General features: G+C 37.5%; 1 protein-coding gene across 8 annotated transcripts; it reads right to left on the reverse strand.

Annotated features, from left to right (window-relative positions):
* Positions 1–750: 750 nt before the first annotated feature.
* LOC113116611 (disintegrin and metalloproteinase domain-containing protein 15-like) lies at positions 751–26938 on the reverse strand. 8 transcript variants are annotated; one of them, XM_026284848.1, is made up of 26 exons: positions 26205–26938; positions 24641–24735; positions 18975–19051; positions 18813–18891; positions 18645–18721; positions 17813–18020; positions 17664–17729; positions 17330–17401; positions 16534–16703; positions 16366–16450; positions 16131–16279; positions 15876–16053; positions 15207–15299; positions 14925–15120; positions 14729–14837; positions 14307–14502; positions 13415–13492; positions 13204–13315; positions 12934–13081; positions 11643–11751; positions 9260–9325; positions 9051–9131; positions 7515–7583; positions 7182–7336; positions 6999–7072; positions 751–1841 (listed from the first exon to the last, which is right to left on the reverse strand). In XM_026284848.1, the coding sequence occupies exons 1-25, from the start codon at positions 26362–26364 to the stop codon at positions 7003–7005; spliced, it is 2898 nt and encodes a 965-aa protein (XP_026140633.1). In that variant the 5' UTR covers positions 26365–26938; the 3' UTR covers positions 751–1841; positions 6999–7002. The 8 variants fall into 8 exon arrangements, 7 of the variants coding, with proteins under 7 accessions (XP_026140633.1, XP_026140634.1, XP_026140632.1 ...); XM_026284849.1 differs by lacking the exon at positions 751–1841 and having other exon boundaries at positions 5908–7072; positions 7182–7333; positions 26205–26937; XM_026284847.1 differs by lacking the exon at positions 751–1841 and having other exon boundaries at positions 5908–7072; positions 26205–26937.
* Positions 26939–27164: the final 226 nt, after the last annotated feature.

The raw sequence follows: 27164 nt of genomic DNA on the forward strand, positions 1-27164 counted from the left end.
AGTGACAAATATTTATTCACTTGATTTTCTTACATTTCTCCAAAAAAAAAAAAAAAAAAAAATTAATATCTTCATCTCAAGTAATTGATATTTTAAATGGACAAGACAAAAATGTTGAGAAAATAAATATTAAGTATACAACAAGTCCTGGCTCTTAGAATTTAAGATGTTTAAGTATTAAATCTGAGATTTTTGAATTTTTAAGGCCTTTTTTTTTTGGATGATATAGTTGAAGCAAATAGGTGTGAATACAGTATCAAATGCTCTGGTTACGTAACATGCAATAAAAGTCAATAGTGGCAAAGGTGACATTACACAGCAGCAGATCTCATTATGATGCCTGTCCATAACGAGACATTTTTCACCATTTAAGGTTGTCACAATGTGTAATGGAACTTGTAGCAGATGACATATTGATATGTGATTTAAACATGTTCATCTGAAATGATAGATTTTACTCTATTTACTCTGTTATTCTGCCAATACCTGTTTTTTTCTTATTATATATTTTTAACACAATGAACTTAAACACACCGAAGAGCATCAATCTATTATCATCACAGTCATTAACTTTATATGGCCCACTCACCACCATAAAAGGATGTGATGTCACATACCTCTGTGATGTTTCATCTTAATGTTGCTTGTTAGCAAATGTTTGTACGGTCGTGACCTGTGTGATAAAGCTAGATAAATACAATATGGAGATGATTCATCTTAAAACAAGACAATGAAAACAGCATGCATGAATCAACTGTAAAAAATAAATCCCATGTTTATTGCATTAAAAATACTGAATATGTCAAAATTCACTTAAATATACCTTCCTCAGTGCTTCGATCGAAAAGGCGATCCTCTAATCAGCCAGCTTTTCCCTTGCAGCAGCATTTACAATCACAATATGAATGGTCTTGATACCGATATAAGACATTTACAGAGAGCGTGTGTTTGTGTCCAATGCTAATGTCTGTACTGAGACCAGTGGAATGTAATACACCGGACAGAATTTACGGAGAATTTTCAGCTCTAGAAACAAAGAGTTTGCAAATTCAGTTTTGGTGTGACTGTATTAGAACAATCATTGATGACAATTTGTGTGGCAAAGTATTTAGGCACCAAAGAGATTCTGTAGGAAAAGATCAGATCAGGCAAATTGAGCGTGCATGCAGCATCTCAGAGAAAGAAATCAGGGCTCCTTCCTCAAGGCATCATCTCCTCATATCCTATTTCCATGCGCTGAACTGAGCATCTGAAAAGGAATGTACTTCATCCACTTCATGTCAACTTAGAAAAGTTTGTATTTTTTGTCAAGAGTCTTTCATCTTCATTGGAGTCTGTAATTTCTCAGATAGCCCAGTTGTAAGTTGAAGTTCTGATCCAGCTGCAGAGCAACAAATATCTGTACAGGTGTTAATGTTCACCCTGCAGAATCAAATCCCCACTCATGGTCAGTGCAAATAGAATTGTGCAAGTCTAGATCACGTAGTGTCCCACATTGGGTCCAAATGGCAAAAAAAATATTTTCTTGATCACTGGTTTTTGTCGTTTCCCAGTAAAAATAAAAAGCCATAAAGTCCTTCAAATACAATTACACGAGAAGGAAAACTGCATTTCTCACACTATTTCTTACCCTATTATATAATTTTATATATACAAATATATAGGATATAAACAGTGTTATACCCTATATATTCAGAAGATATTCTCTAAAAATAAGCTTTAATATGTTATGCAATTTTTCTTCTCAAATGTATCTTGTTTTAATGACAATTATTTTTTACCACTAAACAAGAAAAAAATTGTGTAGTCCATAAATTTGCAACCGGTCCAGCGTTTCTTTCCTTGGAGAGGAGCGTGGGGTTTCCATTTTCCAAGGGTACTGCTGTCTCCGTAAAGGCGGATGAGGGGCAGGTCTGTAACATAGAAATATGATCAGATAGCACTTTTCAATAGACGATATCTAATATCTTGTCTGTTACATAATATTAGGTACTTAAAAAAGCATCTGTCCTCTCACCTGGCAGGTGCAAGAGCTGATGTAGGGTTTTGCGAGTAAGATGATGAAGATGTCTAGCTGCTGCATTTTGGACCACCTGTACAGTCCCTCCAGAAAAACGCGATTATGCGATTGCCTGATTTAATGCATAATCAGCCAAAGGCCGCATATTTATGCGGGGTCGCATTTTTTTCATGATTTCATAATCCCTGTATTTTCGTTGCAAAAAACTCGCATATATATTAGCAGAAAGTAGAAAAAATGTTGCGTTTACTTCACACGTGTAAAGCGCCATTTTCCCCCTATTGCCATGGGAACCTTATGAAGTGACGTAATTACGTGACGTGAACATCATCTGCAAACCCCGCGGTGAAACCAGGATGAAACTTGAAGCGCGCAAATCATTCTTATTTGCCAACAAAAATAAGCGCAAAAAACGCGTGAAGCAGTTTCCCGATTTGTTACATGACAGTGGAGACAAATTATACTGCGAGAACTTGCGAAAACTGCGGTTTGATGAAATAGAGAAAAAAGGGTGATTCCCCCAACACCCCCTTCTCACTAGACTACTAACACTTGAAACTCATTCAGAATTTGATGCAACTTTACAGTTGTAAGATTGCACTTTTTTGTTACAGAACAGTACCAAAAACTTACAGTTGTAATTATATTAGTAGTATGTAAAATAATTTACGTTGCAGTAAGAGATTGCAACTGAAATATTCTGTGATTTAGTATGCTCGCTTATCATAGGAAGTAATAAGAAAGTACTAATTACATTTAGTAGCCTAGTGAGAAAAAGGTGTTGGGGGAATCACCTTTTTTCCTCTTTTTCATCAAACCGCAGTTTTTGCAAGTTCATGCAATTTCATCGCATAAAATTGCAAAAATATCCCGCATATTCCATCGCATTTTTTAAGAAAAATTGCCGCAAAATCAAGGATTTTTGCCTGCAAAAATTACAAAAAAAAATTTCGCGTTTTTCTGGAGGGACTGCCTGTAGCTTGATTATTGACCAAGCAGGACAACCACCTAGAAGTGCATTACAGTAGTCCAGTCTAGAGGTCATAAATGCATGAACTAGCCAGAGCAAGAGATACATTAGATTTCTTTTGCATGTCTAACAGTGTAACATTTAGCAGAAGTATTTCAAAAGAGTTAAACCTGTATCCTGTTTTCTGGATAACACTGAGAAACCTGACTGAAAAAGTCTGAGTAGCTATTACAAATTCCCCTCTTAGTCTGAGATGAGAAACTGGGTCTGGTTTGCTCAGAATGTAACATCCTATAGCGGTTAATAGACCACTAACAAAAGGGATTTTTTTCCCCCTCCAGTGTAAGACACAGAAAGTTTTCTGTTAACTTTTCTGATCACTTATACAGGTTTATGAAGGGAAATTAAAGACTTTTTTAAATAACTTTTTAAGACTAGGAATAAATTAAAGCAAACACAATTATTCAGTATGTTCTCTAAATTGAAACTGATCATGAATTTATGATTAAAGCAAATAAATATCTGACTGGCATACAAAAAAAAAAAAAAAGTTTTATTCAAAGGAAAAACTTTTCGTAACCCAGTGACAAATGTTTATTCACTTGATTTTCTTACATTTCTCAAAAATAAAAAAATAAAATAATATCTTCATCTCGAGTAATTGATGTTTTAAATGGACAAGACAAAAATGTTAAGAAAAAAATATTAGATATACAACATTTGAAGTCCTGGTTTTTAGAATTTAAGATGTTTAAATCTGAGATTTTTGAATTTTTAAGGCCTTATTTTTTGAGCAAGTTGTAGGTGTGAATACAGTATCAAATGCTCTGGTTACGTAACATGCAATAAAAGTCAATAGTGGCAAAGGTGACATTACACAGCAGCAGATCTCATTATGATGCCTGTCCATAACGAGACATTTTTCACCATTTAAGGTTGTCACAATGTGTAATGGAACTTGTAGCAGATGACATATTGATATGTGATTTAAGCATGTTCATCTGAAATGATAGATTTTCTATTTACTCGGTTATTCTGCCAATACCTGTTTTTTTCTTATTATATATTTTTAACACAATGAACTTAAACACACTGAAGAGCATCAATCTATTATCATCACAGTCATTAACTTTATACAGGTCCTTCTAAAAAAATTAGCATATTGTTATAAAAGTTCATAATTTTCCATAATGTAATGATAAAAATTTAACTTTCATATATTTTAGATTCATTTCACACCAACTGAAATATTTCAGGTCTTTTATTGTTTTAATACTGATGATTTTGGCATACAGCTCATGAAAACCCAAAATTCCTATCTCAAAAAATTTGCATATTTCATCCGACCAATAAAAGAAAAGTGTTTTTAATACAAAAAAGGTCAACCTTCAAATAATTATGTTCAGTCATGCACTCAGTACCTGGTCTGGAATCCTTTTGCAGAAATGACTGCTTCAATGCGGCGTGGCATGGAGGCAATCAGCCTGTGGCACTGCTGAGGTGTTATGGAGGCCCAGGATGCTTTGATAGCGGCCTTAAGCTCATCCAGAGTGTTGGGTCTTGCGTCTCTCAACTTTCTCTTCACAATATCCCACGGATTCTCTATGGGGTTCAGGTCAGGAGAGTTGGCAGGCCATTTGAGCACAGTAATACCATTGGTCAGTAAACCATTTACCAGTGGTTTTGGCACTGTGAGCAGGTGCCAGGTCGTGCTGAAAAACGAAATCTTCATCTCCACAAAGCTTTTCAGCAGATGGAAGCATGAACTGCTCAAAAATCTCCTGATAGCTAGCTGCATTGACCCTGCCCTTGATAAAACACAGTGGACCAACACCAGCAGCTGACATGGCAACCCAGACCATCACTGACTGTGGGTACTTGACACTGGACTTCAGGCATTTTGGCATTTCCTTCTACCCAGTCTTCCTCCAGACTCTGGCACCTTGATTTCCGAATGACATACAAAATTTGCTTTCATCCGAAAAAAAGTACTTTGGACAACTGAGCAATAGTCCAGTGCTGCTTCTCTGTAGCCCAGGTCAGGCGCTTCTGCCGCTGTTTCTGGTTCAAAAGTGGCTTGACCTGGGGAATGCGGCACCTGTAGCCCATTTCCTGCACGCGCCTGTGCACGGTGGCTCTGGATGTTTCTACTCCAGACTCAGTCCCCCAAGGTCTGGAATTGGTCCTTCTCCACAAAATTCCTCAGGGTCCGGTCACCTCTTCTCATTGTGCAGCGTTTTTTGCCACACTTTTTCCTTCCCACAGACTTTCCACTGAGGTGCCTTGATACAGCACTCTGGGAACAGCCTATTCGTTCACAAATTTCTTTCTGTGTCTTACCCTCTCGCTTGAGGGTGTCAATGATGGCCTTCTGGACAGCAGTCAGGTCGGCAGTCTTACCCATGATTGCGGTTTTGAGTAATGAACCAGGCTGGGAGTTTTTAAAAGCCTCAGGAATCTTTTGCAGGTGTTTAGAGTTAATTAGTTGATTCAGATGATTAGGTTAATAGCTCGTTTAGAGAACCTTTTCATGATATGCTAATTTTTTGAGATAGGAATCTTGGGCTTTCATGAGCTGTATGCCAAAATCATTAGTATTAAAACAATAAAAGACCTGAAATATTTCATTTGGTGTGCAATGAATCTAAAATATATGACAGTTTAATTTTATCATTACATAATGGAAAATAATGAACTTTTATCACAATTTATCACAATATGCACATTTTTTGAGAAGGACCTGTATGGCCCACTCACCACCAAAAAGGATGTGATGTCACATACCTCTGTGATGTTACATCTTAATGTTGCTTGTTAGCAAATGTTTGTACGGTCGTGACCTGTGTGATAAAGCTAGATAAATACAATATGGAGATGATTCATCTTAAAATAAGACAATGAAAACAGCATGCATGAATCAACTGTAAAAATAAATCCCATGTTTATTGCATTAAAAATACTGCATATGTCAAAATTCACTTAAATATACCTTCCTCAGTGCTTCGATCGAAAAGGCGATCCTCTAATCAGCCAGCTTTTCCCTTGCAGCAGCATTTACAATCACAATATGAATGGTCTTGATACCGATATAAGACATTTACAGAGAGCGTGTGTTTGTGTCCAATGCTAATGTCTGTACTGAGACCAGTGGAATGTAATACACCGGACAGAATTTACGGAGAATTTTCAGCTCTAGAAACAAAGAGTTTGCAAATTCAGTTTTGGTGTGACTGTATTAGAACAATCATTGATGACAATTTGTGTGGCAAAGTATTTAGGCACCAAAGAGATTCTGTAGGAAAAGATCAGATCAGGCAAATTGAGCGTGCATGCAGCATCTCAGAGAAAGAAATCAGGGCTCCTTCCTCAAGGCATCATCTCCTCATATCCTATTTCCATGCGCTGAACTGAGCATCTGAAAAGGAATGTACTTCATCCACTTTGAAAGTTTGTATTTTTTGTCAAGAGTCTTTCATCTTCATTGGAGTCTGTAATTTCTCAGATAGCCCAGTGAGCCTCAAAAGGAGATGTAAGCTGAAGTTCTGATCCAGCTGCAGAGCAACAAATATCTGTACAGGTGTTAATGTTCACCCTGCAGAATCAAATCCCCACTCATGGTCAGTGCAAATAGAATTGTGCAAGTCTAGATCACGTAGTGTCCCACAGTGGGTCCAAATGGCAAAAAAAATATTTTCTTGATCACTGGTTTTTGTCTTGTTTCCCAGTAAAAAAGCCATAAAAGTCCTTCAAATACAATTACACGAGAAGGAAAACTGCATTTCTCACACTATTTCTTACCCTATTAAATAATTTTATATATACAAATATATAGGATATAAACAGTGTAATACCCTATATATTCAGAAGATATTCTCTAAAAATAAGCTTTAATATGTTATGCAGTTTTTCTTCTCAAATGAATCTTGTTTTAATGACAATTATTTTTTACCACTAAACAAGAAAAAATTGTGTAGTCCATAAATTTGCAACCGGTCCAGCGTTTCTTTCCTGACTATACTTGGTGAGGAGCGTGGGGTTTCCCAGGGTACTGCTGTCTCCGTAAAGGCGGATGAGGGGCAGGTCTGTACATAGAAATATGATATGATCAAGATATTACTTTTCCATAGACGATATTTAATCTCTTGTCTGTTACATAATATTAGGTACTTAAAAAAGCATCTGTCCTCTCACCTGGCAGGAGCAGCGGCTGATGTAGGGTTTTGCGAGTAAGATGATGAAGATGTGGCAGGTCCTGGGTGTCCCAGCAGTGGGGGTGGATGAGGATTGGATGAAGGATCCATAGGCAGTGGTTTCTTGGGAACTGGGGGTTTGGGGGGAATGGGCTTCTGAAACAAGATGAAGTCATTTTTTTTTTGTCTTATAAGTTCGATTTGCTATACGTCATTGTTCAAAATAAAAGCACAAGGACAGCACTGAGAGAAACAGATACTCTCAGGTGTATCAGAACAAGAGCTGATTAGTATTGTTAAGAGAGAGTTAGACTTTCCACGCCTGTGGTGATACCTGGCGGGTAGAGAGGACAGGGTCAGGAGGGAGAGGCTTGCTTGGAGCAGCCGGTCGTGATCCTGTGGGCTGGACGTACAGTCGCAGATGCAGCCATGTGACAGAGAAAGGCAAGCGCTGGGTGAGACTATCTTACTGTGCTGTTTTACTCAAATCATTGGGGATCAATCTATTCCAACATGATTTTCCCTTGATCAGAAAATGAATTTGTCCGAGACCAGACTGAATCATAGGCCATGCACTGCACAATTGATTCCTCTGATTCATCCATGCAAAAGACTGGTCAAATATCACTGTTTTCACCTTGCAGAGAGACTGGGAGAGATAAAACATATTTTATATGCACATGGGGGAAAAGACTTGTTCATAACACTGTACTAAGCTTGAATTAAGGTTAAGGTACAGCTACCATTAAAGTAAGGTTAACACTGTTGTTTTGAAATCACCTACTCTCATATAATGCTTAATATATATATATATATATATAAAGTATTTTTGCAAAATGCATCACTGAAAAGTTTTTACAAATTAGTTATTATTAAAAGTGTGATGTTTTCCAACTCCTTAACTACAAAAATTTTATTGTGGAAGGTTTACATTAACATTTTACATTTAAATTAATGTGATAATGTGTATCTAGTGGTAAAATGAGCACAAAAGTAGCCTTTCTTTATTTCTTTGATGTTCAACGTTTCAATAAAGCTGTCTTCAGTTAAAAACAAAAAAATAAAATAAAACTGCTTGTAGTGTTGGCATATATTAACTCTTATTCACACAAGGGCACTAGGTTTTATACAACATTTTAAAATAAATTGGAAATAATTTAATTTTGAAATGTTTCCATTTTTACATGTTTGTTTACATCTTTTAATTTAAAATGTATTAAATTATTTTAATTCAATTTATAATTCAAATGTAAATGTTATTTTACAATTTATTTTATTAATTTTAACTTAATTTAATGTTGTACTGAATTCATTTTGTTTTAATTGTATTAATATTTATATTAAATATTAATATTAATATAAATCAATAATTTAATCTAATTTCCATACTTTCTTTTTCCAAAACACTAGGGTTGTGGGTTAATTTAATTTTGGGACTTTTATACATTAATTCATAAAAATGTATTACTATAATTGATTGCGTGTGTTGTCTGTTAATGAATACTGATTTACAAATCGAATAAGGTAATTAAGGTAAAGCTATTAATACATAAGCATTCAAGTCAACAGAACTTAACTTACAACTGGAAGTTCAAATTGTGATGAATTAGATGTCAATAGAACATTTTCTTTATGGTGATATTTAAAAATATTCCAGATTACATATGACTTCTTGCTCTCCCCCAGTCTGATCTCACTCCATTCACTCCCATCCACATGCACAAACCACCATCATCTTACTGTTAAACCCAAATGACAAGGACAGCAACCGACATGCAACCACACAGAGACAAGGACCACAGCTAGAAACATGGAGTGAGTTTCTAAAGGTAGACACTCTGGGCCAAGACACAATAACTGCTCCCTCTACCTTGCACTGTATCTTGCTCTCTGAGGGGATGGGGTCAGGAGGGAGGGGTTTGGTGGGAGGGGCGGGCCAATGCCCCGCCAACTGAAGAACCAGAGAGAGCAATAAAAACCACATTGCTTTGTGCATATTATACAACTCTACATCTACCTCCAGAACACCTCTATACATCTCTGTTCCTCACAAGCTTTGTGAGCAGCAATGAGATTTACCTGAGCGGGTTTAACGACAGGATCAGGTGGAAGAGGTTTAGTTGGAGCAGCAGGCCTGTTTTGGACCTAATAATAAGACAAAAGTGTTGCGGAGGGGGTAGCAGAAAGGGAGTGAACTTTTATTGTACATGCACGTTACCATAAGGAAAGTTAGCTGGTTTAGGCATGACAGTAATTGGCTGATAAACCATGGTATTGTTACAGCAGCAGACGTAAACTCAGTGAACTCCAGTAACTGTCAGATATTTTAGAAGTTTATGTGGTAAAATATGCAGTATTCATGCAGGGAAGGTTCAACAGAGGAGCAATGCATACAGTTTTACATACGTGTAACAATACAGAAAACAAAAACACTTTCATTTTTCCACGGAACGATGTTTAAGGGGTCATATGATGCGATTGAAATTTTTCCTTTCTCTTTGGAGTGTTACAAGCTCTTGGTGTATGAAGAAGATTTGTAAAGTTGCAAAGACTAAAGTCTCAAATCCAAAGAGATATTCTTCATAAAAGTTAAGACTCTGCCACGCTCCAAAACGGTTCATTCAAACACACCCCCACATCTCTACATCACTATGTGGAAATATTTGCATAATGCCGCCCAAATGTTCACGCTAAGAAAGAAGGTGTGGTTTCAGTAACCACAGTTAGTTGTAGAAGCAGCCATGTCAGGGAGATGCTGTGTGCTTCTAGGCGAAAGCAAAAGCACTTTATTTGCTCTTCCTAAAGTAGATGCATTTAGGAATCTTTAAGATTACTTACAAAAGAACAGCAATGCATTTTATGGATGACCGTTTCGTGAACCTTGGAGAGGAGGTCATTCTGACATTGATACGACAATATGGTGCTTCTGAATCTGCTACTGAAATAATGTTTTATTAGTTTAAGCATTTGCTATTGAATGTTCAAATGCAGTGTTTTTCATGTCAAGTGTGTGTGTGTGTGTGTGTGAGAGAGAGAGAGAGACAGGGTCACTTCACAGTGGAGTCAGCTGTTTTATCCGTCCGTGGCTTGTGTACTGCAAACACATACGAGCTTCATCACTGTGTCTGTCACGTGACTCTGTTCCCCTTTCAGGCTTGAACTGATGGTAAAACTAAGGACATTATTTACTGTATTAATATTTATTTTGAAAGATGGAACTCACGATTATGGAAAGGGGCATTATATTTCCGACCAGTGCTTGTGGTGTTTTGCCAATCACAGTGCACTGGGTCAGTTGGCCAATCAGAGCAGGCTGTGCTTGTCAGAAATGAGAGACTTTGTAGAAAACTATGTGTTTGAGAGAGGCGGGGCATAGAGGACCTACAAAATGTACAGTATTTGAAAAATAATGTGTTTTTTGAACATTAAAGCATGTCAAACAAAACAAAAAAACTTATCTTTAAAAAAGCATCATATGACCCCTTTAAAAGTCACCCAGACCAATTCTTTTATACAGGTGAAAGAGAAGGACTGTGATAACCCTCTATAGCCCAATGGCTGTGTATCAGCCCTCAGTAGCCTTAAAACAGACATCTATAACTGGGGTTTTGCCTCTGTCCTACTTACTGATAAAAAAATTAATGATCTACTACAGAGAAGCACATGATACATTCTAGGGTTGGATCATTACCAGAATGTTCACTTTGATATGATACCAGATTGTTATCTCACGATCTCTACCTTTGGCAACAATTAAACAGCCTTGGGAAACGGATGAAATGAGACTAACAATAGATTCATATAAAATATTATTTAACTTGTATTATTTAAAATGTGTACTTATTTTACGCTTATTTTACATTTTTGATTCATAGATGAATAACAGAATTTAAAGTTTGGGGTCAATAAGTTGAAAAAAAAAATTACATCTATTCAGTGAGGATCAAAACTGATCAAAAGTCACAGTAAAGACATTTGTTATTTTCAACTTTATTGAAATTGTTTTGTTGAATGTTTTAAACATTGATAATAATAAGAACTGATTAATGAGCACCAAATCAGCATATTACACAGAAGATGGGAGTAACTGGATTGCTGAAGATTCAGCTTTGCCATCACAAAAATACAATACATTTTAAAATACAAAAGCGTTATTTTAAATTGTAATAAAATGTACATGCCATATTCACTGTATTTTTGACCAAATAAAAGCAACCTTTGGGAGCATAAGACACTTCTTTCAACAGCAAAGAAGAAGTGAGAAAATCTTACAGACCTCAAACTCTAATCTAGCACCAAATTGCTTTGTCATTTCCCCTTTCTGCACGTGGTGACCTCACTGTGAGCTCATTTCTGTATTTCTGTACAGACTCAGTAACCCTACACCGCATTACAGAAGATCATACTCCAGTAATTGTATCACTGAGCAGCACTGTTTTTCTCTAGATCAGATTTACTGTACCTTGCTGATGGCCTGGGTGAGAGGGATGTCGCTCTGGTGGGGCCACTGGTACCTGAGCGGCTGCACCTGATCTCCATTTCGAGCATTTACAAGCTCCATGGCAGGAGTCCTGTGGGGAAAATACAATTAAATATGTTACATAAATGTATACCAATATAATATCAGAGGGGAGAATTTAATGTTACAGAACAACAAGCATCTCACTCACTATCTAAATCTACTTCACATACTGTTTTTAACAGGGAACTGGAGAACTGTGTGGGAAAAACAGCTAGCAGGGAGACACTTAACATTTCAAACTAAACAAACATTTTTTTCTCTTCGAACCAGACCTCTGGTGTCTTCAAAAATTGTAAGACACTCTAATGCTGGAAGTACTATAGTACACATAACCAGATAGGAGCTTGTCAATGACAAAAACTCTTTTTAATTGTCATCCAGAGCCCCTGCTGGTGAGAGAGAAATGTTCAACTATAGGAGAACAGCGACTGCTACTACATGGCTTGCTTTGCACCACAAACTGAAGCTCCACATTTAGAGATACCTCTGGTTTTCCTCTTTCGCACAGTATTCGATATAGGCCACCGAGACCCCACTTCACCGTGGGTAAAACACAGTAAAATTATATAATTAATGATTTACAATATGATCTTTGACTGTGATGAATGATTTTATCTTTTATCTGACATTAACACCTAAGGTTGTAATTTCTGTCTGGCTGTTGTGTTTTTATGGTAGTGCTGTTTTGTTTTTTTGTTTTTTTATAGAGTATGTTTCTGCCAAACTCTTAGAAATGTACCCTTTGTATTCATTTTGGTTTCATTTGTTTTTTTGTTTTTTGTTTTTACTTTTGAATAAAGGTTTAAATTTAATGTGCAAAAAGTTCAATAGTCCTTGCACCTTGAAAACAATTTTAAATATTGATAAGCAGTTTATTAAAAGGTTAAATCCTTCATTCATTAATTTTTAAAAGATTTTGCCAAACTACTAAATAAGGTTTCTTTTTACTAATTTCATTCTTTTTAAAGCTTTTTCCTTTATTATGTTGTCTGGGCTGTTGTTTCACCGGGACATTTATGATTTATCTTTCCCAAAAATAATTTGAATTCAGAAGCTAAAAACATGCTCATCATACTTTAAGTCATTTTTTAAATGTATTTTTAAATGAATTAATTAGTAGTATCTCTCCATCATGTGTCAGTGCTGCTTTACACAGGCTAAGTAAACTGAGATAAACTGCTTTAATAAAGTACGTCATCTATTAACCTCTGAGTGTTTTTCTTAGTCTTACCGGCTCTGTCGGCTCTTGTTGAAGGGGGTGTGGCCGAGGTACACAAGGCCTCGTCGACAGCGCGGGAAGCGGAGTGCGACAAACAGCAGCGAGACCGGTAACACAAACAGGAAAATGACCAGCAGAGCCACCCGCGCAGGATCTGAATCTGTATACAGACAAAAACCAGGCTAAACACCACCATGCCAATGTAATCATTGTGATTATGTGTTCTTACTGAGTCCAAGTGTCTAATGAATCATTGTGTGTGTGTGTGTGTGTGTGTGGTACCTCTAGGCTCTCGTGCAGGGCCGCTGTCCACACTGCCACCGGTTCCAGAGTATCTGCAGTCAGGGGGAGCCCAGCCTTCGTCACAGTGACAGTTCTTATTACTGTTACACACCTACACAAAGACACAAAACAGGGAAAAATAACATGAATTTGAAAAACTTAAAAATGTTTATCATTCTCTGAAGAGGCAGTGTCCCTCCCCCCTCCTCACCCCGTGGCCATTGCACTTCCTGCGGCATTCCTCAACACCAAACATGGACACGTCCCGGCACTTTTGGTCAACACATGCCTGAGAAAACAATATGTTACAATAAATCAAACAGGAAATAAATTTAATACAAATTTAAAATATGTCCAGGAGCATAAATAAATTTATAGAATATTTATTATTGTAAAATATTACTATTTAGAATAACTGTTTCTATTTCTATACATGTTACAGGTTTTTTTTATTTATTTATTTATTTATTTTGATGGGAAAACTGAAATTACATTAGTTCAGTCTTCAGTGTCACATGATCCTTTAAAATACATTCTAAAATGCTTATTTGTGCTCAAGATAGTACTATAACATAATATGTGACCCCGGACAACAAAACTATTCATAATGGTCCATTTTAATTGAATAAATAATCTTTCCATTGATGTATGGTTTCTTAGGATAGGACAATATTTGGCCGAGATACAACTATTTGAAAATCTGGAAACTGAGGGTGCAAAAAAAATTAAAGTTGTCCAGATAAAGTTATTAGCAATTCAAATTACAAATCAACTTATTGTCCTAATGATTTTTGGCTTTGAAGAAAAATCTATAATTTTAAGCCATATAATGTATTTTTGACTATTGCTACAATTATACCTGTGCTACTTAAGACTGGTTTTATAGTCTAGAGTCACATATAATAATTTGTGGAAACCATTTTATTTAATTTTTTTCAGGATTCTGTGATGGAAAAAACAAACAACCACAACAAACAACAACAAAGAAAAAACAAACAACAACAAAAATCTTCCTAATTCTCTTCCTATGGTAAGAAAATCTTTTATTATGGGATTCAGCAGACACTCCTAAAAATACACATAAAAACCTAATGTTCACTCACCTTGTTGGGTCCACAGGCCGTCCCCTGGGACACCATGGCTGGGTCCGAAACATCGTCACCCAGATTAAAATAGGCGCCCCGGCAGGTAAAGTCACTCTGGTTCAGTTTGACCGTCGTGATCAGAATCTCAACGTTGGAGCCCAGCAGAGGACGCTCATTTCCACCCTGACACTGGATCCTACCACAGCGCACATCCCTAAACGAAACAGAGCACATTAGGAACAAAGATTACAATCATATTTCCATTAGATCAGATGTAAATGGAAGTAAACAACATCACAGTACAGTTTTGTGGTAACTGTGCTTCCACAGTATATGCAAATAAATCACAAAACAGACAGTTGGATAATAGACATTTTAGGAAACAATCATGATCATATCAGTGCTTGGAAATAATCAGATTTCAGGCTACATGTCCTCACCATTTTAAACAGGGGATGTAGGAACCGTTGGGCATCTGGCCACAGTTTCCGTATTTATTGCCCTGCTTGTTCACAGAGGAGAAGCAGATGGGTGGAGCGTGGGTGGAGTCTTGGAGGGAGTGGAGAGAAAAGAGATTAGATCTAGATTCTAGATGAGAATCATCAGATTCATCATTGTGAAGCATGTGACACTCACTCGGTCCCCAGAGCATTTGGCACTGCTCATCCAGACTGGCACATATGCCGCTGTAGCAGTACGAGGACCCATCCTTGCATGACTCTCCGTTCTGCAGAAACACATTAGGAGGACAGTAGGGTGATGTGCCAGTGCAGTACTCCGGTAAATCACAGTCTCCTAACGGCTCCCGACAAACGGACCCGGCCACACGCAGCTGTTGGGAAAGATGTGGTTGGGATGCGGTGAGAGAGTGGCGTTACCTGCGCATGTTTGTGTGTGTTATCATGCACCTTTACAAACCTTGCAGTTCTCACAGCAGATGCCATCAGAAGAGCACTGGGCCCCGGGAACAAGTTTACACGTGCTGGCATTGCAGCAAGGGTCATTACATTCCTGAACACACACACACACACACAGACAGGAAGCAGATTAATGAGCACGTTACTATATGTATTTTTTTTACAGTCCTATAGGCTAACATGTTTGTAAAATCTTGATGATTAGGGGAGGGACTCGTTTTTAATCTCACGAGTCTCGATTTTGAATTGAATTTCGATTGGAATTTCTCACTGTGGGTCAAAATGCATTGAGGAGAGAAATAAAAACACAAGTTGCATCAGTGTAAATTTGATTATATTAAGAAATAAATGTAAAATACTTAAAATACTAAACGAAATGTTTAGAAACTATGTATAAAAACTATGTTTGAACTATAATCCACAACAAATCCTTTAAAGTCAACAGTATTTAGAATAGAACATGAATTAAAATATATAGCAAATGGAAATTATATTACCATTAAAAAACTATATTAAACCACCATGCTTAAATATATTTAAAGTGTAAGATTATAAAAATGTGACTGATATTCACAGCGAATACATTTCTGGATGTGAGTCTCAATTTTTTTCCTAATCTTAATGAATGTAAATAAATAAATGTAATTAAATGTAAAAGGTGTTTTCGTACATCCAGTAGGCCGCAGTCACACTCCTCTCCTTTCTCCACGTACAGGTTCCCACAGCGTGGCCCTCCCAGAAGCCTCTCCGGCTGAGGCACGTTAAACAGACACATTCCACCACCATGCAATAGACTGAGAGAGAGATCCCGTTCACTGCAGCTGCTGAAGAGCTGACCGGGCATAAACCTGCACATGAGAGCATTTACTGCATACCGCACGATTTATCACCAGCACTAAATCATCAGACTGTAACAAACGCTCACCCAGTGGAGGGCTCCATGATGCAGCCCCCGAGCCGAGGCTCGTTCTGGCACTGGCAGCGCCTGTCGGCTGTATCGTGACTCATTCCCAGGTTGTGACCCAACTCATGTGCCACCGTTGACGCCACACCTAACACACTCACCAGGTGATCCTACAGTACAGGAGACGTGGGTTAGGACTAAAACAAGACTTTTTTAAGTGCATAAAGGCCCAAATTAAACAAAAGATTTCTCTCACCACATTCACTCCCCCTGACCGATCCTTGGAGCACATGGAGGACTGCGATGCCATGCCGACTGTCGTCCCATCAAATGATTCACCCCTAACATATAAAAGCACATTACGATTTACCATAATAAATCTGATCAACTGCTGCCTATTTTTCCTCAATGCTTCTGGACCTACATGATGAGCTGTGCGTTGTCATGCCGTAGTCGTGGTAGAAGCTCCCTGGTCCTCCAATCCAGGAAGCGGTTCAGAGTTTCAGTGGGATTTTTATCTACTTTAATTTTGTCCTGGTCACTCCAGATCTCCAAACCCAGCAGAGCCACACGCACATTCAGCGGCCGGTAGAACTGAGACAGAGAGACAGCCACTGATTTAGACAAGTATATGTACTCAAGTATATGTATAGTGGCAAGCAGTGTTGTTATTATTAACTAAAACTATTGACTTTATACAATATAGATAACAGATGAAATATTAGAAATGTAGATTTGGCAACTAACTGAAATAAAAAGGTGGACGTACTAAAATGAATAAGGATAAAATGTCAATCAAAATAAATTCCTAGACTGTGACTTGTACTGTATGCTTTGAAATTATTTTTTTTTTAAAGGAATTAATATTTTCATTCAGCAAGGACTTATTACAATTTTTAAAAATGACAATAAAAAACATTTATAACGTTTTAAAATATATTTATTTAAAAGAAATATTGAATCCTAAAAACTATTTTTAAATAGCACAACTATTTTTTTCAACATTGATAATAAGTAATGTTTCTAGGAGCGCCAAATCAAGTGACAATAAAGACTAGTATTATATAAAAAATTCAGCATTGATATTTTTAATTCAGTAACATCACTGTTTTCACGTTACTTTTGATCAAATAAATGTAGCCTTGTGAGTCTAGTAGGCTTCTTTCAAAAAACCTTTTAAAAATCATACAATTTGGATCAGTATACAAAATAAAACTTACCCAGTCCACTTGGTTTGCCACATCCAACATGCGGTAGATTATGGTTTTATTATTCTTCTGATAATTCAGATACTGTGAGGAAGAAACCGAAACTCAAAACTCAAACCTTAAATATTCATATATTTAGACTCTTAAGCAATTAAGAGTAGATGTGTTGCAGTATATACACCAGTAGAGGGAGCAACTGTTTCACAGCGCTCTCTCTGTGTGTGTGTGTGTCTGTGTGTGTGTGTGTGTGTGTGTGTGCGTGTGTGTGTGTGTGTGTGTGTTTGTGTGTGAGAGAGAGAGAGAGAGAGAGAGAGAGAGAGAGAGAGAGAGACGTCTACTCTCTTACCTCTTTATGATCCGCCACCAGCACCAGCTCAATATATTTGGTCTCTGAGAGAATGTCTCTCTTACTCTGTCACACAGCAGCAGAAAAGGATCATGACAACAATCAAACAAATAAATAGATTATGCAGTAAACACACACAGCCTGCTCACCCTGTGTGTGCGTGGAATGATCTGAATGGGAGGAATAGAGGTATGCGACACTCCACAATCTCTAGACTCAGATGTTTGGGGATGTGTCGGGTAGATCACATGCATCCATCCTTCGCCCATGTCTCCACTCCTTTCCTCTTCTTTTACATGCTTTTCTTCTTCAGGAAGCAGCTCAAAGCTCAGTGTGGCGTTAATGACTATCACTCCCCTGCGGAGAGAAAGAGAAGTGTCATGAATCAAGATTACTAACACAGACCGAACATCATGTCAACACACACATCTGATTCAAACATGTGGTAAATGTATATTCATTAGTTAATGGTAAAGACTTGAATTGTTACAAAATATTTCTATTTTAAATACTGTTCTTATAACCCTATTTTAAAAATGTATCATAAACTCAACAAAAATACAGCATATTTGTTTTCAACACTGACAATAATGGGAAATGTTTCATTAGCATCAAAACAGCATATTAGAATTATTCCTGAGGGATCATGTGACTAAAGACTGGAGTAATGGCTGCTGAAAATACAGCTTTGCCATCACTTGGTTCTTACCGACCCCAAACATGTGAACTGTAATGTATCTGCTTCCTAAATAATTTCGAGTGATAATTTTATATTAATGACATTACAAAACAGTAATCTGTGTTGATTATTAAGGTAATTCACATTCTTTCTGACTAAGTAACAACTCCATGACCTCTGAAATCTAAGTCGGTCTTACTGTTTACTAATAAACTGAGTTTTGGAAAGTTTAGCATTGAGCATAATTGGGTTAAATCTCTCATAGGATGTGGTACGATCTGAAAAATGTAAAGCAATATTACCGTAACCCAGAGCAGGAGCTGAGAGCCACACGGGACTGAGGGTAACCTTGCACTGAACCATGATAGTAACAATGCGTCTGCCACAGAAACGACATTAAGGTGAATTAATAACTGCAACATTCCAAAAATAGAGTTGTTAAATAAATGTGCACTATTGTACAAACTCACCACTGGGTTCTCCTTCATGGATACCCCAGTTCCATTTGGCAGATAGTAGAACACGTTAGGCGGTTTTGGCAAAAGATCTCTGCAAGCAGACAAAAGTTCAGATATGATGATGATTTATATAACTTCATTAGATACTGATTATACACACAGGAAATTACTTACTGGTTTTTCTCCAGTTCCAAGATATACAAGCTGCTTCCCACTTGTAAACCACACAGCAATCTGTCAGGGTGACCATTCTGGAGAGAGAGAGAGAGAGACAGATTTCATGTTTTTGTTATACAGAGATGTAACAAGGCCTATTAATAAGCCCTCCTGCTCCACGTCAGCAAAATGCTACAAATAACTCTTTATTCATTTGAGTGCATTATTCATATCAGTACATATGAGATCATGTTTTCTTCATGCAGAAACATATTTTGTGTTAAACCTACACTTTTTAATATATACAAAACGCTTTTGACCCAGTAAGACTTCAGTGTCCCTTTATTGACAAAAATGAAAAGTTTTAATTAATATTTTGGTGATAAATATGAATGCTTGCTAACTCATATCATCACATTACTTGTGCAATGTGATTTTATTACCATTACTGAACTAAAAATAACAGTGAGTGGAAAACAGACACAGTAGCACATATATTCTGCTATAAAAGTCAACAGAAAGAATGAGTTAATCTATAATTGAATCTGCTTTATACATTTAACAAAGCAGAAAGAAAATCTTTCCAAGTACCCTGAACTTGTACACACACCTCTGATTTGGAATCACTGCATCAGCACATGGCCGAGGAAAAGATGGGTTCTCTGAGAGGGTAAAATAGCTTGATTTTAGAGGGTAAACTGGGCTATAAACAGACTTCCTCTCCTCCATACTCTTTTGAGCCTTTCTCTCATCTCACTTCCTATTCTAAGCACCTTTTCCTGCTGTTCTGTCACATCCCTTTGGCTCGCACACCCATTCAGCAGCCTGATGAAAAAGTGAAACCCCACTCAGCTTCCTGTTATACCTCTGCTGCTGTTTCCTGCTTTTCTCCAATGTGCTAATGGAAACAGCTTACTTTATTGACCCCTCCTTCTCTCAACCAATAAAAGCAGGTTTTTCTGACTTCTAACCGGCCTCTCTCTTTCCCTGCTGGTCATTGTATGTTAGACATCTCTCACACCAAACTGACTTTAAAAGGTAAGGTTACGTCTTTTTTTATGGAAGTCCAAGCCGGCTAAATTCTCTCTTTTGTTAAAGGCAATCCTGAACATGTAGTTATGAAGAACAAAGCGTGATCATAGAGTAACAGACACTTAAACTGATGCCACATTAGAGCAAAAGATGAAACATTACAGAGCAGAAAAGAATAAACAACCAAAAAAAAGAATCAAAGAAATTATGAGAAGTGATGGTAAAAGAAGAGCCAAGAGATTTTGTCGAGATTTTTAGGAGACTTCCAAGCATGTGGTGAGTGAAGGTCAAGTTCACTCTCAAGAGTATCTGGATGCAGCTCAAATAGCCTGAGTGAAAATATTGATTTTGTCATGATATTTGTGAATAGATTCCTATTGATTTTTTAATCTATGCTCTTCAGCAGCAGTGCAACCCTAGCAAAAGAAGAAGTCATATTTGAAAAGTTTGTCCCAAATAATGACAGGAAACTTGCATGTTGTCCACGTGGCTGTGTGCAACGGAGAGTGTTGAGCGGAAGTCCAAATTACAAACAAATGACTTTTTTTAAACAGGTTCATTTTAGTGAATCAAAAACATACAGAGCAACCACAATCACAGCCAGATTCACAAACAAATAACTTGTTTCAGCTGGCCTTTTTAATGAATCATTTAGAATCACTCACAAACTCATCTCTTAAATAATCAGCAATTGAACTCAATTCTGTTTAGTCTTTGAAAAATAAAGTGTTTATGCCAAGTTACAAAGGATTCTTTAAAGGGATACTCCACCCCAAAATTAAAATGTTGTCATTAATCACTTACCTCCATGTCGTTCCAAACCCCTAAAAGCTTTGTTCGTCTTCGGAACCCAATTTAAGATATTTTGGAAAAAAACTGGGAGGCTTGTGACTGTCCCATAGACTGCCAAGTAAAATAAACTGTCAAGGTCCAGAAAAGTATGAAAAGCCTCCTCAAAATAGTTCATCTGCCATCAGTGGTTCAACCGTAACGTTAGAATACTGCTAATTATGCTTTGATTTGAAAGAAAACAGTGAATCCTTGTGGCGCGGCTGACACAGTGATATGGAGAGACACAGAGGAGACTGCTGACAAAGGAATTATTGAATAAAGTCGTTATCGTTGTTTTATTCATGTACGAAAAGTGTTCACGTCTCTTCATTACATTATGGTTGAAACACTGATGGCAGAAGGACTATTCTGACGATGCTTTTCTTACTTTTCTGGATTTTGAGTGTTATTTACTTGGCAGTCTATGGGACAGTCACAGGCCTCACAGGCCCCGGTTTTCATCCAAAATATCTTAAATTGTGTTCTGTTGTGAGGAACGAAGCTTTTACAGCTTTGGAACAACATTTTCATTTTGTGGTGGAGTATCCCTTTAATAAGCAAAATATAACAACATAACAGACTGAAATACTCAAAAGAATCAGAATCCTGTGCAGTCAGGAATTTGCTAATATAGAAGTTGTGAATATGAAACTGAATTCAAGATATCAGGACATGAATATCGATAGCCAGTCCTAATCCTAATAATTTCCTAGTTTGTTTCTTTTTTTAAATCTAACTTCACATGTTATTATTACAGTGGCCTTCTTAGATTGATGTAAACTAACATTAAATTGCTTTTGGCAAGTATTTAAAGGCTGCATCACCTACAACAGTAGCTGAAAACAATGCATTAATAGCTGTTGGGTTGCTGGTTTACTAACATTATTTTCCCTGCCTGCATGGAAGGTTGTTGAAAGGTGGAGCAAGTTATTATTTTTTGATGAAAAGTTTCTTTACATAACATGAATCCAGAATGCGCAAAAGCACCAGGAATCTAAATTAGGAAAGTAAACAGGGTCAATTTTGATTTCTTGTCCTACAAGCAAATACAAGACGGTTGGATGGATGTCAGACCTCCTACAGCTCTCTCAGATCTCATCCAGTCTCTTGCGAAAGCTTCAAATGCTCTGAAAGATCTTGTGGAGTTGCTGAAAAGGTTCACTAAAAGGTCATGAGACTGACATCACAAGTGCATCACTCTCTAGCCACATCTGTAGTCATTTACTGAGCTGCACAACACACCCATACAAGCACTTTCTCTTAAGACTGAACCTCTGGGCTGTTCACAAAAACATTCAACCAACAATACTGTTCCAACATTGTTCAGGTTTCCTACAAAACCACAGGCATATATTTGTAGACTATACATTTATTGCTATCAGATGGTTCTGGTGAGCGCATTTACTATGAACTGCTGGGAACAGACTGCAGTTCACTGGGAATGGGTGGATCGCTTGTCTCTGAACAACCAGGGCCAAGTCAAACTAGTGACTGAGGCAAAGATGAAAAAGAGGGTTTGAATGTGTGTACTTTTCAAATAGACATCCCATGTGCCAGAAATAAAACGGGAGGGTTTTCATTCACTTTTGGTCATTATTTTATGATTAATATTATGAAGCAAGCGGTGAGAGAAATAAGTTATGAGGTGGAGGCAGAGCGGAGATCTTTATTCGTGCATCTAGAACTCCAAACCTTTACAAAACGCCTGCCACTTCCATCCTCAGTGTCTCAGAGTCCATTCCTTCATACCCGACTAATTTTTCTCTCTGATTTCTTTGACTGCTACACATTATTACACAGCATTTCTTTTTATTTTCTCTAGCCCTCTTTTTTCTGAGCATTCTTCAAAATCATCCGGATATCTTAATGACTTCAAAAGACTTGGAAATTACCATTTACAAACCCCTTTTTTGATTTGATTTTGAAACAGTTGTGGTACCAAAAGGGAATTAAAAATATTAAATAAGCTTTTTGTGTTCTTTTAAAGAGACAAAGTTATGCAGGTTTGGAATGACATGAAAGTAAGGAAATGATGACAGATTTTTAGTTTTAGCTAAAATATCCCTTTAAGCACTCCATCCCTGAATACTCATTAACGCGTCTCTCTTTCCCCCATCTTTCCCCTTTTCTTTTCTCTGCCTCAGCCAATCTGTTCTCCTCTTTCTCCCTCTATTCTGTTATTGCCTTCTGCTCCGCCCTTTCTCCATTTCTCCCCCTCTTTATAAGCCTCTCTTTTTCAGTCTGAGGTAATTTCCCTGAGCACATGCAATGACCTCAGCAGCTGATGAATGCTGGGTGGGGTACTTTTACTGAGGCTAGCTGAGTGTGATGAAGAAACGGAGCATAAGAGAAAGGGAGAACGGGTGAAGAATGAGAACTGCATCAGAACTTATGGTTTGCCGGTGTCTTAGCCTTGGCCCATTTGAACCCTGCTCATTTTCTATAAAAAAAAAATTGCTTATAAGAGAAATTCATCACACCAGTATGTTTTGGATTTGCTCATAAAAGACAATCACTCAGGAAACAGTTTTCACTGGTAGCAATGTATGTTTTACGCTACAAAGTGCATGGGAACACCATCCGAGTGCTCCATCCACATAGGTGGAAAATGCACGTAAATGGAACTAAACATCATGAATGGTAATGTTTTAACTGAATCTGGCTGCTAGCCCTAGAAGCAACTATATTTAATTGTGGTTGAAGTAAATAAAACTGGGATATGACCACACAGGTTAAACTCTATTAGGGGGCCATAAGAGATTTCTTATGGAGTGACACTCTGAAAATAACTTTATTTACATGAAAACTACATCTGTGCTCTGTAACTCAATTTGTTCGGCCAATCAAAACACGTTGAGGCAGTGTCTGTCAATCAATTGATACATTATAAGGCTGCTCACATAGTTCACCCTAAAATGAAAACTCTGTCATCATTAGCTAACCCTCATGTTGTTTCAAACCTGTATTGCTTTCTTTCTTCTGTTTACAGTTGACGTACACTGAATGGACAAAAAAAGACAAGTTTTAAAATAAAGTCGATTTAGAATGACATGAGGGCGAGTACATGATCTTCATTTTTGGGTGAACAATCCCTTTAAGCTGTATAAGCCATTTTCTGGTTTTAGATGAGATGAACACTCTCTCATTGCAATATTAATATAATTTGAGTTCCAGTAAGTGGGTGGTGGATGGCTTGAGGCCAACAATTTATAACCAACAGACTGTATTCATTGGTGTACACACACACACACACACATACATACTGTACATAAAAACACACACACCCAAGCCATCACCCGCCTTTCCTTTCCATGGCAAAACAGGCTAAAAACAGACCATCGTTGCTTCAGTTTTTGTTATTCAACCAGGCACAGAGGGGCTGTGTATGACAAAATAAATGAATCAGCTTATAACCCAGGGAGCATTTTGTATATATCACACTGTTGGGAGAAGTGACGAAGAGAATAAAATAAATTAGGAGACAGTGAATGAGTAATTGAAGGTCAAGAGAGAGAGGTGGGTTTGGTGTCTGTATCTGTCCTGTCCTGGAGGGAGAATGTAGGTGTGTTGAAATATTCAGCTGGAAACTTCCTGCCATAAAGTATGAGGAACTAGAGGCAGCATTAAGGGGATGGACACTTCCTGTGCTGCTGAGAGCAAGTCTGTAGTCATGTCCTGCTAAATTCCCCCATTCCGCGCACACACACACACACACACACACACTTTTATTACTAGTTCCAGTAGGAATTTGATCTACACAGGCATGAAATGTCAATCAATGCGATTCATTTTTTCTGTTCTTAGACAGTGCAAAAACTCACCTGTAAAACCTCACTCAGGCTTCTCCTAATACCATTGACAAAAGCAAACGGCCTTGTCTTTGCCAGAGCCTTCAGTTCTCTTCTATGACTTGTGACTGTAGGAGATAAAGAAAACCCGTTTTTAAACTTCCTATCGTCTTATGAACTGTCAAACACAAAATGTTTCCCTGGTTAATTTCAAATGCTTTTGGCATCTGAAATATTTTATAACAATACTATCTGCAACATTTTTGCATACAACAAACCATTCATCGCTACTTATGCAAAACAACTTGTGCTTAGAAAAACTTTTAGTAGTAAATTTATATAGAAAGTGCTAGATAACATTGTAGGGCCAAGGTGAAAATTTATAGCATACCATGTCATAACATTAAGAATTTTATACTACGAAAGAAAATTAGGTTTTTGTTTTGGCTAATGTTTCCAACATTTTCCCTGAATGTCAAATTTGGTGAAACTAACACAGATAAGTTATGTTTCTGTTTGTAAGATTCGATCTTACATTATTTATTATTAACCTATCAGTTTCACAGAAATAAAGATGGGTTGATGAGATGTTGTGTGTTTTTCTCTAATAATGCATGTTCATCTCAGAGTGTTAGAACAGTTTTGCTCACACTCGCCCAACTAACAGAAACACACTTGTGAGTAATGACCACTATAAAGGCTAGCTGTGTTGTGAGGGCAGCTGTTGTTCTGTCTGTGACTGACAGCTGTGCTGGAGCATGCATGTAAAGCACTGGTTTGCAGGGCCTCTAAACTGGATCAGAAGCAACAGATACAATCTGGTCAGTCTGGCTCGAACAAATAGCTGGAACTAGGAGCCAAAAATGACAAAACTTGCGGAGATGACATTGTAGCACTAGCATTCTCAACAAACTGTTTAATTTACTTGGAAACAAGTCAGAACTGGAAATCCTGAAGGGAATGAGTGAGCATTTCGGAAGTGTAATGGCTTTTACAGAATAAGGTTTTTTTTTTTTTTTTTTTTTTACAGCAGCCCGGATCGAAGAGCAATTATTATCAAGAATGAACAGTCCTACATTATACTGTTGGAGCAGTTTACAAACATTGAGCCTGTGATTAGGTGGATAAAAGATAGTCTGCTGTTAAGACTATTTAAGAACAGAGCCTGTGACTTATCTAGACTAAAATAGCTGAGCTGTCCACTGTGTTTCTGTGTTTTTTGTTTTTTAGTGTCTACAGAAGAAATATTTTGGGTTCCCCAACCAACCCTTATGAAAATTAACCATGGTTTTACTACAAAAAAAAAAAAAAAAAAAAAACGGCCACTGTAGTTAAATCATGGTAACCACAGGTTAACCATAGTTTGCTACACTAGCCATAGTTTAACCATGGCATTTGTAGTAAAACTGTGGCTATACATATGGTAGTCAATACACCAAAAAACATGGTTATCTCTTCTTGTTTGACTGGTTTACAAAAAATAAATGAAAAATAAACAGAGCATCATATGTTAAACTTTAGAAGCAAACGTATAATTATATAACTGCCTTTATGCAGCAATTACTCAATGCAATATTCAAAGCAGAGCATATCATACCATTGTGAAAGGAGTGAGTTATCCGTGTGAAGCTGCTGTCATCCCTGTTTAGGGTCAGAGTTAGGGTCCCCCTGAACATCATGAGCGGGGTGCCTTCAAACAGAAGAACAGTGACGAGAGCTCGCCAAAAACACCTAAACAACTGATGATGGTGCTTCATGGTTCAGTGACGCATTGAGCTGGCTCTTCTTTGAAGTCAAGTAGAAAAGCGAATCAGTACACTTGTTAAGATCACAGTCACGCGCTTCGCGTTAAAACGGCCCGCGGTCAGACGATGTCACACGTGAAGGCGCACCTGGGAATTCACCTGCTGCCGGACGCAGAACTGCAGTCCGTTGTGAACGAGTGTCCTCGGCCCAGTGTGGGTTCTGTCAGGACAACCCACATCCTGCTGAAAACATCAGTTCAGTCCCAGCAATAACAATGGCTACTCTGTTTCGCTTAGATACAGAGGCGTCGCTTGTAACGATCACCTTGTAGAAAACGCTTTCTCTATGAGGAGGGTCGCATAGCGCGCAATCCGTCCGATCGCCCGTGTTCAACTGAAGCAGTATAATCGCATTTCTCAGTGTGTCCAACCAGATGGGATTTCCTCTTTCGCGTTAACTCTTTGCTGTCCGGTCTGGTTCGAATCCTTGCCAGAGTGATTATACGCATTGGTTCTTCAACAGCTGGAATAATAAAGAGAAATTCTGGGCGCAGCCTACAGCGGTTAAAGATGGGGTTGGGGGTGGTACTAAAGGACGTCAAAACAGGATTGGGAAGGTCTGAAAATATATTCATTGTATACAATTATGCGTTTTCAAACAATTAGACATGAAACTTTAATTGCGAGGTAAACAGACATCGCGAAACACTGCAGTAGCCTATACACTTTCAAATTATCAATACAAACAAAACATAAGAACCCCTAATGTCATTATTTAAGACTTAATTACAAGTTTATATATCAAAAGTATA

The sequence above is a fragment of the Carassius auratus genome, chromosome 16, assembly GCF_003368295.1.
Source record: "Carassius auratus strain Wakin chromosome 16, ASM336829v1, whole genome shotgun sequence".
NCBI classification, from domain to species: Eukaryota; Metazoa; Chordata; class Actinopteri; order Cypriniformes; family Cyprinidae; genus Carassius; species Carassius auratus.